The 16,365-nt window shown below is 33.2% G+C and overlaps 1 protein-coding gene across 7 annotated transcripts in view; it reads left to right on the top strand.

The window, feature by feature from the left end:
* Positions 1 to 16,365, top strand: part of LRBA (LPS responsive beige-like anchor protein) — a 676,054-nt gene that overhangs the window by 69,302 nt on the left and 590,387 nt on the right. For all 7 annotated transcript variants that reach the window (XM_027866938.1, XM_027866942.1, XM_027866935.1 and 4 more), the window contains 4 exons: positions 5,865 to 6,033; positions 8,098 to 8,177; positions 9,644 to 9,706; positions 11,498 to 11,595. In XM_027866938.1, coding sequence (XP_027722739.1) covers positions 5,865 to 6,033; positions 8,098 to 8,177; positions 9,644 to 9,706; positions 11,498 to 11,595 — 410 coding nt within the window. The remainder of the gene's footprint in view (positions 1 to 5,864; positions 6,034 to 8,097; positions 8,178 to 9,643; positions 9,707 to 11,497; positions 11,596 to 16,365) is intronic.

Here is a 16,365-nt window from a genome sequence, read left to right as displayed (position 1 = left end):
TCTCTTAAGTTGTGAGGATCAAATAAGGTATTTGTAAATCACTTTCTAAACAATAAAGCACTATGTAAATGCTATCCATTATTATTTTAAATACTTCATGCTGTTGTTGACAATCTGCATTTCTTTTGAAAAGTCTTCATATCCATTGACCACTTATCTTTTGGGGATGAATTATTAATGCCAATTCCCTCTATTTCTTGGATATTATCTTTAGAGATACTTGATGCAGAAAACTGAGAACTTCCCATATTTCAGCTATATTGAATTTGATTTTGCAAAAGCCTTTTTATCTTATGAAATTGATAATCTCTTTTATCTTTTGTGGTTTTCTTTCCTTATTTAAGGATTCTCTCCCACTCTTTTCTTTCTCCCTCACCTCCCTCCCAAATTTGTTACTATGGTTTGCCGATTTCACCTTTGCTACATTTCTTCTTCTTCTTCTCTTTTTTTTTTTTTTAGTGAGGCAATTGGAGTTAAGTGATTTGCCTAGAGTCACACAGCTAGGAAGTATTATGTGTCTGAGGCGGGATTTGGTCAGGTCCTCCTGACTCCAGGGCTGGTACTCTATCCACCATGCCGCCTAGCTGCCCCTTTTGCTATGTTTCTTGATGGCTAGCTACGTGGCACAGTGGATAGAATGGCAAGCCTGGAGTCAGAAAGACCTGAGTTCAAATCTGGCTTCAGATACTTATTAGCTTTGTGACCCCAGGGAAGTCACTTAACCCTTTTCGCCTCAGTTTCCTTATCTGTAAAACGAGCTAGAGAAGAAAATGGCAAATCACTCCAGTATCTTTGCCAAGAAAATAGAGTCAGAAATGTGTGGTACAGCGACTCTAACACAATTAAACTCAGAGACTTCTCAAGGAAGCAAAGGTTACTCTTTATTACAATCTTGCGAGAAGAGGTGTCTACTCCTCCAGTACGCTACCAGCAGGAGAGAGTCAAGGCACAAAGGATAAAGCAAGGTTATATATATTAACACAAACAAGAAACTCCCACCCTGCCACTATCCCTTACTCCCATTGGCTGGGAGGTGGGCTTACATTTTAGGCATGAAAATCTTTCCCATTCCTAAAGAACAAGGAAACAGGGTATAGCCAATCCAAACATACATGTCCTTATTTAGTATACCTGATGCTGACGTGGCAGTGGCAATCAGGAGAGGGTTTAAGGCCGAATTCCTATAGGTTTAGGTAATTTAAACTTATGGCCTGTTTGTTCTCTCAGAGCCTATCTCTAGTTTCGAGACAGGCTTTTCATCACCACCCTGAGAAGTCTTCACAGAGGTTATATCATTCAGAAATGACTGGAATTACTCAACAACATCATCTCTTGAATATATCCCCTTATATCTTCTGATACTATCACTACTCAGATACAGGCTTCATCACCTCACACCTAGATTATTGTAATAGCCTCCTGGTGAATCTCTTTTTCTCATTTCTTTCCCCACTCTAATCTGTCCTCCATTCAGCCACCAAAGTGATTTTTCCCAAAGTATAGTTTAGACCGTGCCATGTCCCTACTCAGTAAACCACTAGCTCTCTATCATCTCCAATATCAAATAGAACATTCTTTTTGTCATTCAAAGTACTTCATGACCTACCTCCCATTCCCTTACTTCTCTTAAATTTTTCTCCCTACATGTACTCCTAGATCCAGTGACACTGGTCTCCTGCCTGTTCCACAAACTGGACATTCTCTTTCTGCACCAGGCCTTTTCTTTGACTGACCCCCGTGCTTAAAATGCTCCTCTCTTCTATTCAACCTACTGTCTTCTTTCAAATTTAACTACAGCTGTGGGATTCATGGAGGCCAAGTTAAAAACCCCCCTTTACAGTATCTTTCCCTTTTATAATAATATTAATGAAGAGTAGAACATAGTTACCATGGAAAATATAACTTTGAAATTCTTAACTTTATCTAGGGTCAGACTTTGGCTATTTAAAAGGGAATTACATATACTTTTAAATTTTCATGGTAATTACCTGTGATGTATGATGAAGATGATAGAAGGTCAGATATAAAGATGTTTAAACTATGTTGTCTGTATCTACCTGCCGACACTTGTGAGCTCACACATGTGAATATATATTGTACATTTGCATTGCACATTAACATTAATCATAAAACATGTTCAATTTGTAGAAATCTTTTTGGTTGGTGATATCTCAGTAAAGGAGTAGAACTGATTAGGACCTGACATCTAAAATATCTGACATTTGCTCCTTTCTTCTGTTACTCCTCATTCTGGAAACACATAGGGTATATTTATTCTTTTTGTTAGACCAAAATAATCCTTTAGCTTTGCAGACTTCTTTGCCTTTTTGGGGGTTCAGTGTGTCTTATTTTAAACTAGTTTTTTCAGATGTGAACAAGAGAAGCAGCTGCTGTCTGACTACCATTTGGAAACAATCAAAGCAGGCGTAGTATCTTTTTATCTTCTGATTTAAATTTGACCTTTTTCTTTGCCATGACCTCTGACTTATTTCCATTCCAGAATGGTCTTAAGTAACTTTTAAAAAACCTTCAACTTAGTGGTTTGCTTTTATTACTAATCAGTATAATTGCAGAGCTATTTGTCCCTGTTCTCATAATTAAAATAGCTTACTATATACTGGGTTTAAAAGCGTGCTAATTTTTCTGTTAGTTTCAGTAGAATGTTGTCCTTGCTTATCTAACCATTGCCATCCCACTTTACTTACCTCTTTCTTACTAATTGCTTTTGCTTAACCATCTTCCTTTTTAGGAATTGGAACTGATATTGAGGTAGCTTTCATATCTTATGAAATCATCCTCTGCAGTCGCACTGGTGTGCTACAGAAACAGTGGAGTATCCATTTGCTTACAGTTTCTTATTAAGCTAATTATTAACAAGAAGTAATTTAATCAGAGGTTAGTTCTGATCAACCTCATATTTTGGACAGCACTTTCAATATAATAATTTCATGTGTTTTTTTGGACCATATGGAGAATATGACTTTTGGATTCTTTAGGCAGGACATAGTACCAGTCTATCCATGGGGGGGAGGGTATGGGGAGAGGAACAAATATTTATTAAACACCTGTTATTTGCCAGGCACTGTGCCAGGTGCTTTTCAAATATTATTTCATTTGATCCATAAGAACTGTTTAGCCTACAGGCATGATATTTGATGTTCTATCTATACCTCACTTGTCTCTCTGAGCTAACTCAGGCTAGCAGGTTTGGGTATTTTCTTAGTATGGGGGATAGCAATGTCTTTTTAGCCTTCAGCTCAAAATATTTGTTACAGTCCTAGAGGTAACCTTCTTGTTGGTTGTACATTCCTACCATTTGTTGCTTAGCTCCTAAGCCCTCACCCTTGTATTATCCATTTAAAGAAAATCAGTTACCATTAACTCCCAAGCATAATTTCTGACCTCATCATTCAACTGAAGGGCTCTCTCCAAAGCTGCCAATAATCTATTGCTTTTAGCAACCAAACTGTTCACGTGTGAAAGGGGGCAGTACCTTATAACTCAATGACCTTTTCTTACATATAATTAAAGCAGAGACTAGTTAAAATGATAGTCACTTTGAATAAAGAAAAATTTATTCAAAATTATGAAAGGTTTAATTTTTGACATTGCTTTTGACCTCTAGTTATTAAATCCTTTGCTTCCCTCCCTCCTTCCCTCCCCCTGCCCTTTATACTCTGCCTTAGATTTGTCCTCCCCTTCCTGTTCCTTTTCTGCTGTCTTAATTGAAACCTTCATCATCTCACCTTAATTATTGTAGTAGTCTTCAAACTAGACCCACTGGTTTCAGTTTCAGTTGTTTGATGCCACCGGTTTAATCTTTGTAAAATACAATGTTTTGCATGTGACTGACTCCTTTGAGACACATCTTGCCTCGTTGGGTGTTTGAGGCCATCCACATAGTGATTTTAGATTCTCTTTCTGCCCTCATCTCTTGCTACTCTACCGAATAATCCTATGTTCTAGCCAAACTCGTTCATTCACAGTTTTCTGAATACATTAAGTACATTTATATGTTAGTATTTTTTGCTTAATCTATTTGTCTACTATGCCCTCACCCTTCCTGTCTATCTAAATTTTTGCCACATATTTTGAGACCCATTCAGGTCCTACCTTCTTCATGAAACCTTTCCAGACTATTCAAATTTTTAATTCTTTTTTCTTCTTCTCAACTCATTGCGTTTCTGTCTTTCTCTTTCAGTTGCTACTTAATATATTGCCTTGTTAGCTCTCATTTTTTAACTTGTCATGTGTATATCAGTGCTACTAAAGCTTTTCTCTTCATCTAAGCCTTTGAATACAGGACAATGACTTTTATTTCATTGTGCTTTCATGTAAGTACCAAATAAATAAATTTCTGAATAACATGAATTAGAAAAATGTAATACCTAATATTCTTATTAGTCATGCCAATATCGAATACCATGGTTCTTCTTCTTCACTGAACATTTGAACTAGTTTTAGCCATTTAAAATGGCAGCAGTGATAATATAGGTGTAACTTAGTAACCTGGCAGGTTATAGAGTGTGTGTGTGTGTGTGTGTGTGTGTGTGTGTGTATGTGTGTTGTTTCTTAAGCTGGAACTTTGTTACTTTAATAAAGCTCCAAATTTTAGTCAAAATCGCAGTCATAGATGTTTGTCAGATTTAATAGTTACTGCTTTCCATCTGGATAAGGGTGCTTGTCAGCTATAGTAGTCTTGTCAGATATGGCAGGAAGTGGATGTAGCATGAAGTTTCCAAAGAATAAATATGCTGCAGTTGGTAGAAGTCTAAGGAGACCAAGTAGGTTCTTATTTCTTGTTAGCATGACTAATTTAAACCAGCATATACTGGGTGTATGTCTGGTAAACTTTGGAGTTAGAACTTCTGAACCCGTACTTTAAATTAAGACAAAATTTCAGTTGGAGAAAACTATTTCTACTTTTTCTTCCCAGCCTTTTACCCAATTTATTAATGTTAATTTGTTACATTTTTGCTTATTTATAAGTTCTCAAATTTAAAATATTCACCCAGGTCATGAAATGTAGGTTGGAGAACTAGAGATTAGTTAATTGTATTCCTTTCTAATATTGGGAGAAGTGACTTCTTGCTGAAACTTTTCTTGTATGTGACTTCCATGCTTATGGAACATTGTTGGACTTTAATGGCAAGTATCCTAATATGTACTGTGTATTCCCACCTTCATACTTAGCTCACATTTTTCGTTTGCTTAGATTCTCTAGCTTTACTTCCCTCTTTTATCCTGACTGTATCTAGCCTTTGAACCCAGGTCAGTTTATGACCCCTTTATACAGAATATAGTAACTACCTGTTATAATGGCTCTATTGCATTTAGGAGAAATGTTGTCATACTAATAGACTCCACTTGGTGGTAGTGTAAGATTCTTTCCTCAAGTTACTGAGGCTGATATTTTCCTCCTAATCTAAAAAAGAATCCTAAGTTTTATACAGCAAAGCATAGCATCTGTAATATGTAGGGTAGATTGAAAACTATCAATTCACTTGCCCTAGGGCAAGAGCCAATTGTCAAATCTAAGTTAAAATGAAGTTATTTCCATTGCATAGTACTTGATTGTTTGACGGGTTTGGGAAGTTTCCTGTGTTTTTTCCAGAGCATCTGATACTGACTACTGAAGAAGCAGCAGTGACCTCTGTGTATGTGTGTGTTTAAAAGTTTTTCTTTTTTATGTTTTTTTTTTTTTTGTTTTTTGGGTAGTACGTGATTACTAAGCCAAGTATTTAATTATTTGAAAAAGAATGTAAGTACAAACAGTGTTGGCATCAGGTAGTGTTATCAGTGGGGGGAGTAATGGAAGAATTTTATTTTGCATTGTTTTGACTGATTTCAATGGGATTTTTTAGGTTCAATTGACACTGTACACTTATTTGTCCACGGAATTCATTGGCACAGTCAACATATATAATGCAATTCGGAGAGTTGGGACAGTGCTTCTCATAATGCATACATTGAAATACTATTACTGGACAATGAATCCTCAGGATCGTAGTGGCATTACTCCGAAAGGTCTAGGTATGTTAATACCTAACAAAATTCATGATTTCTCATTTCTCTTTCTCATCTTTTTCAGACTACAATAATTATCTTCTGAATGCTTTGTATTTGTATTTTTTTCCCTTTTGGGTAACATTTTACTTTTAATACTTTTAATAATTTTCTTATTTTTTTTTTAAACAGTTCTTACTCTGTGGTCTTAAAGCAATTAGCTTGTATAATGGTAAAGAAGGGACTTTTGTGGGTAGATTTTCTTAGCAGGCCTAGGAAAAGTCCCTATATAGATAGATAGTTATGTGTATACTAAAACCCATTTACTTGATTATTTGTTGTTCATGTGTGTTTATTTGTTTTGGAGTGTGTGTGTGTGTGTGTGTGTATGAGAGAGAGAGAATGAGAGAGAGAGAGAGAGAGAGAGAGAGAAAGGAAAAGGGAGGGAAAGAGAGAGAGATTTAAATGATTTATCTAAACCCAGAAATAGTATGTTAGGCACAGTGGTCAGTTACCACCAATTGTTCTATTGGTAAAATCCTTTTTTTTCCGCTATGAAGATCCTCATATTTTAGAAGATATCCATTATTGCTATCCTTCTATGTAATGAATATTAGCTCTTTCCAGGGATACCATAGGCTTTTTTTTTTCCTCAGAAGAATAGACCACATTCTGATGAGGAGAACCATTTTAATAGATGGTGGCAATAATCTTAATTTCTGTGAATCAGAGAAACAATAACTTGAATTTTTATGGCACATCTTTTTTCTTTTATTTTACGAAAACATTTATTCTCATGCCAAGGCTATCAGATAGAAATGACAACTGGCATCTAAGACATTGAGAGACTGTTGACTTTATCTGACATGTTACAATTTAATGGCACAGCTCAGGCTCATGACTAATGGTCTGGTACTTTAAGAAGAAAGACTTTTGGATTGGCCTTGAGGAGACCTGGGTTTTAATCCCAGTTCTGTCACAGAGTAGCTGTGTGGCCTTGGGCTAAATCAATTTTCTTTTCGTCTTAGTTTCCTTATTTATAAAATGAGGGGCTTAGATATATCTTCAATATGGTGCCCTGTGGTTCTAAACTCCTATTCTAGTTATTATTTAGAGCCATTCAAAAGTGGAATTTCCTTCACCTCCCCCCCTCCCTCCCTCCATTCCTGCCCCACTAATAACAGTATCTTACAGGTGTCAGGATTACCATTTTTTAGATATGTTGTAGAGGAAATTCTATTCATGTGTGAGCTGGACTTCATAGTCTCTGAGGTCTTATCTGACTCTGGAATTCTGTGACTTTTAACTCCTATGAATGACATTAAGGAAAAATTTTCTAGGTTCTCCCACTCCCCTTCAAATTTTACTTCTGCTCAAGGTCATGGTTTTTTTTTTTTTCCTTCCTGGTGGTCTAAGAACCAGTTATAAATGATGACAGGTGGTATGAAGGAGAGATGATGTGTGGCAAGCAGGTACCTCATATAAGAGTTTAGAACAATAGGTTTTTAGTTTCAAAAGCTTTCTAGTTGAGATTTATGTGGCTGAGACATGTAAATTGATTTAATGTTATCCATGTGTGACTTAGGGGAATGTAGATAGAGGGAAGGAAGTCAAAATTATTAAGCATTTTGATTTGCTTCTTCACAAGATGACAGGCTGTAGTAAGAGGTATTCTTTGTTGGTCAAAGTTAAAAGAAGAAAAAAATTGTTTCATATAATGAGTTAATAATATTGTACAAATAGTGATTATCAGAATTGTAGATTTTTACTTGTGTTAGCTCTTCCCTTCACATATTCCTTTGGAACTCTTGAATATCCAAAAAATCCTTTTATGAAATGGCTATCCTGATAATTAAGTGTTGGGTCTGAAAGTGTTTGGGGTATTTCAGAATTAAATGATTACCTTCAGTTTTAACTGGAGACATTGCAAGTTCAATTAAGTGATTGTGACCCTTAGAAAATTGAAGTTAGAAAAGTGAATTTCTAGAAGGATGAATTTTGTCTGTGTAAGTGAATGAAAATGAATTTGGTAATAAAAAATAGGTAAGTTTTGAGTCTCTATAAAACTAAGTGCATTTTTTGCTTTAAAAGATGGACCTCGGCCTAATCAGAAGGAAATTCTTTCTCTCCGGGCATTATTGTTGATGTTCGTTAAGCAATTAGTGATGAAGGTGAGTAAACCTTTGTTTTGTTGCTTCATCATATACTTTCCTTGTCTCTGATAGTTTGCAGTTTCCTATAGAGCCCAGTGTTGTCCTAATGATTCCTTTATCACTTCAATGAATAAAAAAAAACAACAGGCCTTTTAAGATTTTTCATTCATTTTCTTTTATATTTTTATATATCTAGACTCAAAGTGCCACCAAAATGTTCATAAGATAGAAAGCAGCTCTCTTCCTATGTTCAGGGTGAAATCATAATAGGTTTCTCTAATGCCTGCGTGGAATTCTTCTTATATTTAAAATTGATCTTCTCATATAGTAGTCATATTAAAGGAGCATCTATACAAGGTGGATCACTCTTGGAAAGAAGTAAATTTTTCTCAATAGTCTGTAATATTGGTTTAAATAAAATTTGTGTTTTAAAAGTATGATCATATTTTCCACAATTCTGATATCTAGACATGTTTGATGTTAACATTATAGTTACTTTTTTCTTTTGCTAGGCAACAGTGTTTATTGAGGACAGGGCACTGGGGGATGGGTCAAGAAACTCAGTTTCTAATCTTGGTTTTATTATTCACTTCCTATGTGACCTGAAATGACCCATTTTACGTTAATGTGTTTTTTCTTCTTCATTGAGAAAATGAGGATAGTAAAATATCTGTTCAGCCTATCTCAAAGGGTATATGTGGATATCAGGTGATATAATTTAAACCTCATTGGTTAAAAAAAAAGTCTGAGAGAGTTTTGTAACATGTAGTATAAATATAAAATTGTATTATTAATAGCAATATAATAGTCAACTTATATTCTTTGAGAATATAATACTTTTCCAGATAGTATAATTTTAGTTTGAAAATATAAGCAGGTTTTCCATATATGTTGCACATCCAAATATCTTTTATCTTTTCTCAGTCTTGTTCTACCTCTATAGTCTCTATTCCTAACTCTCTTCTCCCTTTTATTTTTGTATGTATACGAAAGGTGCAGCATATAACCATAAAAGTGGATATTGAGACTACTGTTCTTATTTACAATTTGGTCATCGTAGTTTCCTATTTAGGGTTCTTTAGACATATACATGCACTTGTGTGTATTTTTCCCCATAAATTTATGACATATATATGTGAGAGTGTGAGTGTGTGTATCCATGATGTACACATTATTATGTTATGTGAATATACATACGTATTTATCTATGCATTTAACATTGTCAAAGATCTATAGTCTATAAGTATATACAAGTATATTACATTACCAAATATCAATTTTATTATTTTTATGAGGCTAACTCATAGAGTTTTATACTATATAACTTTTTGTTAAAATTTTAAGTAAAATTAACCATGTTATGTCATTTCCTTCTTTTATTTTTAAGGCAAATGCCCAGATCTAAAAATCTGTCTATGTATTCTGTTTCAATTAAAATTTTCCTGTCATTTCAAATAGAGAATGTAATTGTTTTATATTTTAAGGATTCTGGCATAAAAGAAGATGAACTACAGGCCGTTCTCAATTATCTACTTACTATGCATGAGGTAACATTTGAGTTTTAAAATTATATTTTATATTAGAACTGTCTAAATTTTACTTTTGAAGCAAAGTAATACTTTCCCTGATATTTTACATAATATTGTTATTGTTTGTTATGCTTGAGGAATAAATATTTTTAATTAGGAATAAAGGCTTATAAAAAAAAGATTTTTTAGGAATTTTCTCTTTTACCACAAGATGGCTCTGCAGTGAGAAAGTAATGAATGATAAAAGCCTCTCATATTTGGGTTTAGATATCCTTAAATTGATTTGAAGAACAGGTCCAAATTATGTTGTTAACATACATTTTTGCCTTTCAAGAGACCAAAACAGTGAGTGAAAAAACAGATATGTGGCTAAAAATGGATGGATTATACATTTATGATTTCTTTCTGTTTGATTTACATCTTTAGAATATCACCTGTTAAGTTAAACAGTTAATTTGTAGTAGAATTTAAACTATTAGACAGTGTAAAGAAATTCTGGAACTAAACTTGGGATTTTTGCCATCACATATTTATACCTTAGTACTAGGAAAAGGTAATTTATACCAGATGTAAGTAACACGCACAACAAAGCAAATGGGAAAATAAAACTGATTGTATGATTGTCTATAATGAGATGGTTAAATAGCTAAAAACAAGGAATGGATTAAATATTATATAAAACATCACCGCAGTTGTTTTTGTTCTAATTTGTATACTTATATTCTATTACACTCTTGATCTTGTGGCATATTAAACATTTGGTTATGACAAGTGGTAGAATACCTGGCAGGCATTGTTGATGAGATGAAATCTGAATTATTTTAGAGCCTGGGTAAAGGAGTAAGTTTATTTTATTTTTTTACTGTAACATGTTTATTAGATTTTTGAATGCTGATGCAACTTGAAGTGTTAAGGTGATTTCTTTTTTCTTTGTTTAGGTATTCTGTTTTTCTCTCAGGTTTTGTGTGGGTATCTTTAGGGTTGCCTGATTTCCAATACATATTACTACATGTACAATTTTTTGGGGGTTAAATAATCATTTGAATTACCAGTAATTTTGTTCTTCTTTACTTCAGGGACTTCAGTATTGTCACCATCCACTTAGCCTGTTTTAAGTATTGGGACTCAGATATTCTAGTATTCCACATATTCTTAAATTATACTAATTTAAGAAATGGTTAAATTATTAGAATCCAAAGAATGATCTATAAAACTTACATTTGTTTATAATGCTCATATGGGCCCAACTTTTTCTTTTATTACTTATCAGCTATAAACATCCTTGCATGTTGCTATTAGTATGAAACAGACCCTCTGGTTGTTTATGCTTAGAAAATATTCACAGTGATCTAAGTAATGATATTGCTAGAAATTTTGGGCTTCAAGAAAATTTTAAAAAATGTTATGTACCTTTATAATGTACTTTTATAATGAATACTATAATGAATATAAAATAATGTATAAAGTGGATTGTAGGGGGCCTCCCTTTCAGTTAGGGAATACTTGGACAGTACTCATAACAAAAGGAACAAAAAAAAAGCAGCTCTTAAGTAATATTTCCCATTTTTAAATTCTAGCATGTTGTTTAATACTTTTGTATTTTGTTTTTGTATTTTTGACTTTTATGTTCCACTAAATATTTATATTAGTAAGTTAATCTTTCATATATAGGCTATTTGATTCCTTTTCTTTTATGTTTTCAGACCAATCTTAATTTGCCCCCCTCCCCCATCTTTGGTGAGAATTTGTAATGTATTCTGGTTAAAATTAATTAATTTTTTTTAAATTTCTAAAATAAAATCAAAATAGGATGACAATCTAATGGATGTACTACAGCTGTTAGTTGCACTAATGTCAGAACATCCTAGCTCTATGATCCCTGCTTTTGACCAGAGGAATGGATTACGGTAAGAACATACTAGTATATTTCAAAGCTGAATGATTATTTCTACAATATATTAAAGCAGCTAAGTGCTAAGATAATATTTGATCTTACTTCATGGTTTGAGTTAAAAAGTAAAATTGTTACAGTTGTATGTGACAGACTCATGGGATATATATTTACCTGTTATATCTTGAAAGTTACCATTTAATTTTCTTAAATCATGAATCTCAAAATAGGATTTTGTTTAATTCTTTATTCATTTGATTCTGTTAATATTAATAAGTTGCATTTTCTCATCACATAGTTTAAAGAAATGGAATTAATTAAAATTTCTGTGTATAGTAGTAGGATGAAGGTAAATTTTGCCATAGGTACAATTTTATTACAGGAAATAACTTTTAAGGAAAATCCTTTTATAAAGCTATTTCCATATTCCAAAGGCTAGCCCATAGTAATTGTCCTTTATTGATATGGTTGTATAAAATTTACAATTGATTTTATGCAATAAAAATGCTATATGAGATAGCAAATACTTTTTCATATACATATTGATAAAAAAGCATGTCGTCTTAAAAAGAAAATCTCATTGTGTCCTGTTTGTGGTACAAGTAAGGTGGAGAGTAGAACTGAAAAATAACTGGATGCTTTATATATTTATAGTCATTCTGTCAAGTAATAATTTTCCTTTTCTTCAGTGCTTCTCAGCCCTGAAATCTTAGTTATCCTTCAATAAGAAACTCACCTAAACTGCCAAATTATACAACAAAACATTTTAGGATTAATAAAAAGATTGTGAAATTTGAATGTGAAAATGGATGAGAATTCTGTAGGCTTGCCCGCTCCTGCTGTGCTTTGTATTCCAGACTACTTTTTCACTTGCTGGGTCACATTTAGTAGAGCTGGACATCAGCTCTGATTTTCAGTGAAAGCATATTTTGCTATTATCACTTAATGCATTTGGCCTTTAAAGTTTTGATCTCTGTAGTGCTTGGGATCATAGATTTAGAACTGGAATGAACCTCCGTTGCAATATAGTATAAGTTCCTCAATTAAAAGATGACGAAATTGAGGCCTATGGAAATTTAAGTGAATTGCTTACATTTGTTTATTTCCTCTTGATACACTATCATTTTTTCAGTTCTGGTAGCTACCAGAAGAACAAGTTCAGGTCTTCTACCAGAATAGTGACCAGGTGCCTTGTGATGCCTACTTTGTATCTCTATGGTTAAAAACAGGTAGATAACAAAAAAGTATATAGATGATGTGCTTGTCTGATCCATTATGATATTTTTATGAAAATATTAAGCTGAGCCGTCCTGAGTTTCAAATGAAGAAATGAAGTAGGTGCTTTCAGAAAGAGATTGATGGAATGATGGCATGATAGATAGACAGCATGATTTATTGTAAAGATCCCTGGATTTAGAGACAGAGGATCTGGGTTAGATACTTTCATCTGTGGGATCCTATGTGACTTTACACAATTCATTTAGTTTCTCTAGGGCTTATTTCCCTCATCTATAAATAAGGGAGTTGAATTCAGTGATCTCAATCTTGCAGATCTGAATCTATGATCTTATGACATCTTTATTTGTGAATTTTATTAATATCTCTATGGATGTCTGAATATATGTAAGTGTCTTGATGTGTTTTATAATCTTAAAGTATTTAGCACTAAGACAGTGAAATTAGGGAGATAAAAAAGAAGCTTTAAAATAGTAGTAATAGAAATAATTATTTTCATAGGTCTAAGAAACAAATGTTCCTATCTCAGACCTTTGAACTTGCAGATACTGTTACCTTTTAAAGAGCAATTTACCATTTAATTGAATAAAGAAGACAAAAATAAATATCTAAACCATTAATATCTAGAAGTTAAAAATATTTACCCTTGCTCTAATATTGAGAACTCTTATTTATTCTTTGTTAGTGTTTGGATGACAATGGGTTATATGTTGCAATCTTCCCACACTTCACCTTGAACCTCTTGATTTCCCTGTGTATGATATTAAGTTTTAATTTTTAAAATATTGTTGTACTCCAAGTCTTCTCCAAACACCAATACTGGTAGAATGTTGGGATCACAGAAATGGACCTTTCTTTCCATTGGTAGCTTGGGATCATTATAGGAGCTTTTTAGGTATTCCTAAAATAGTTTAATCATATGAGTACAAATAGCCTTTTCTTCCTTAGAAATCTGATGTCTACTTTACAGATACTTTAATCTACCTCTCCCATTAGTTCATATGTTAAATTCATCACAGAATATTATTAATAAAAACACTACACAATCATAATTTGAAAGGGACCTCAGAGGTTGCCTAAACAATATAATCTCTTCTAAAATAGACCCAACGTGCTGGGCCATACACCCATTATTTGACAGTCTCAATAGAGTAAAGGAGAACCTAAGAACTGCCAAGGTACCTCGCTTTTGGAGAGAACTATTAGGAAGTTTTTCCTTATATAAAACTGAAATCTACTTCTTTGAAACTTTCACATCTTTTTCCTAACTTTGTCCTCTGCAATGAAGTAGAATAAATCTTATCTCTTTAAAATATTATAGCCCTTTAGATAGTTGAACACCTCTGTCATGGGCCCCCTCAGGCTTTTCTTCAGTTGCTTCAACCAGTTCTCATGTAACCTTTTCTTCTCCTCATTGCTTTCCTTTGGATGTCATCCAGCTTCTTATCCCTCCTAAAACGGGATGTCTGCAATTGAACACAGTACACCAAATGTAGTTTCACTAGAACTGGGTATAATGGGTCTGTCACCTCCCTAGCCTTCCATCTTGATCATCTTCAGTTTATTCTGTATATAGTTTGTACATAGTTATCTGCATGTTGTTCCTTCCGTTAGATTTTTAACTCCTTGAGAATCAGAACTTTTTGCCTTTCTTTGTAGCACAGTGCTTAGCATATGGCAGGCACTTAAATGTTTATTGACTGACTGACTAGACTACAGAGTCTAATAGTAAAGGTGCAAAGAACAGTAGAAAGGTGAGAAGTGAACATGTTTTGAAGGGCTTTAAAAGGCAAACAGAGAATTTTTATATTTGATTTTGGAGGCAATAGGCAGAAACTGGAGTTGATTGAATGGGTAAGAGGTGTGTGTGTGTGTGTGTGTGTGTGTGTGTGTATGTGTGTGTGTGTGTTTGTGTTTGTGTTTGTGAGAGAGAGAGAGAGAGAGAGACATAGTTGGACTTGTACTTTAGGAAGATCAATTTGATGTCTGAGTGAAAGATGCATTTGAGTGAAGGGAGGCTTGAGGCAGGAAGACCAATCAATAGACTGTTATCGTAGCATAGGCTTGAGGTAATGAAAGCTGGACCAGGGAGGTGGTAGTGTTTAATGTTACAAGGGGGTCTATGTGAGAGATATTATGAAGGTAGTAATGGCAGAATTTGACAACTGATTGGATATTGGGAGGTGAGAGAGAGGAGTCCATGGTGATACCTAGGTTTTGAGTCTGCATCATTGAAAGGATGGCGATATCCTTGACTATACAAAGAAACTAAGAAGAGGGGAGAGTTTTGGGTGAAAGATAATGAATTCAGATTCAAAATGGCTATTTGATCTTTGAGCAAATGGCTTCTGTGTTTGTCAGGTCATATATGGGTGTGTCTGTGTATGTATATATGTATGTATATATCATAGTTATTAAATATGTTATATATTTTATGTATTAAATATGTTATACATTGTATATTTTACTATATATTATATATAACATTACCTCATAGCTTTTAACTATTAATCATGACCAGATTATCAGTAACTCTTAATTAGTGGTTTCTGGATTAATGTGTTTTTTTTTCAAACCACGTCTTTTAATTTTATTGGGTGAATTGAAGTTAACTGTTATTTGTGTGTGCTATTTCCCAACTGGATTTTTACTAGTCATTTATTTATTCATTTTTATTCATTCATTCATTCATTATTTATAGTCATATAGGATCCTTTCCTTAAATAAGAATAAAATATTTGTTTAAAATAAGGACTAACTCTAAAGAAGGATGATGGGCTCAACTAAGATTTTTATATATGTGTGTGTATGTGTGTGTGTGTATGTGTGTGTGTACACACATGCAGACACATACAGGCACATATATATACAGACATATTTTTTGGTACAGATTTATTAGATATACTTATTTCTGAATTCTTTAGATATTACAAATTTTTTTGGTTAAGTAAGATTACTTCATACAAATTATAAATTAGTTGTTGTAGGTCATATTACCATTTTTTCTGAAATTGTAATTAGTGCCAATAAGAGTCTTTGAAAATCACCAGAGAAATATGCATTACCACTAATATAAGAATATTTATTGTTACCAAAAGTTCTTAAGTGTACTTTGTTCATAAGTTTTATTTAAGGAATTGGCTTTAGAGCACATGTAGTCCATTCTCTTTATTTTACTAATAAGAAAACATCCTTACTTGATTCAGCCACAGCACAAATGAATCTCTCTGAAGTAGGAATTTTTTTTTGGTTGGCGTGTGTAACATTTAACAAACTGTGTGTACTTTTTTTTTGTTTTGCTGTCAACATTTTTATTTACATATTTTTATTTTTTTATAGTGTTTTTTATGTTTAGTAAATACTTAGTTTTTCCATTGGTTGCTTCATTAAGTAATTGAGGAAAGTATTGTTGCTTCTGTATTATGGAGAACATAAGAAATGACGACATTGAGATTGAAATTAATAACCATTTTCAAATACTTTATTTTGGTCAAGATAATGTTAGATTTTTTTATGTGAATATTTAAATGAAGTCTAGACATTTATTATT

The sequence above is a fragment of the Vombatus ursinus genome, unplaced genomic scaffold (genome assembly GCF_900497805.2).
Source record: "Vombatus ursinus unplaced genomic scaffold, bare-nosed wombat genome assembly UNPS02014784.1, whole genome shotgun sequence".
Classification (NCBI taxonomy): Eukaryota; Metazoa; Chordata; class Mammalia; order Diprotodontia; family Vombatidae; genus Vombatus; species Vombatus ursinus.
This window is presented reverse-complemented; position numbering and strand designations above follow the sequence as displayed.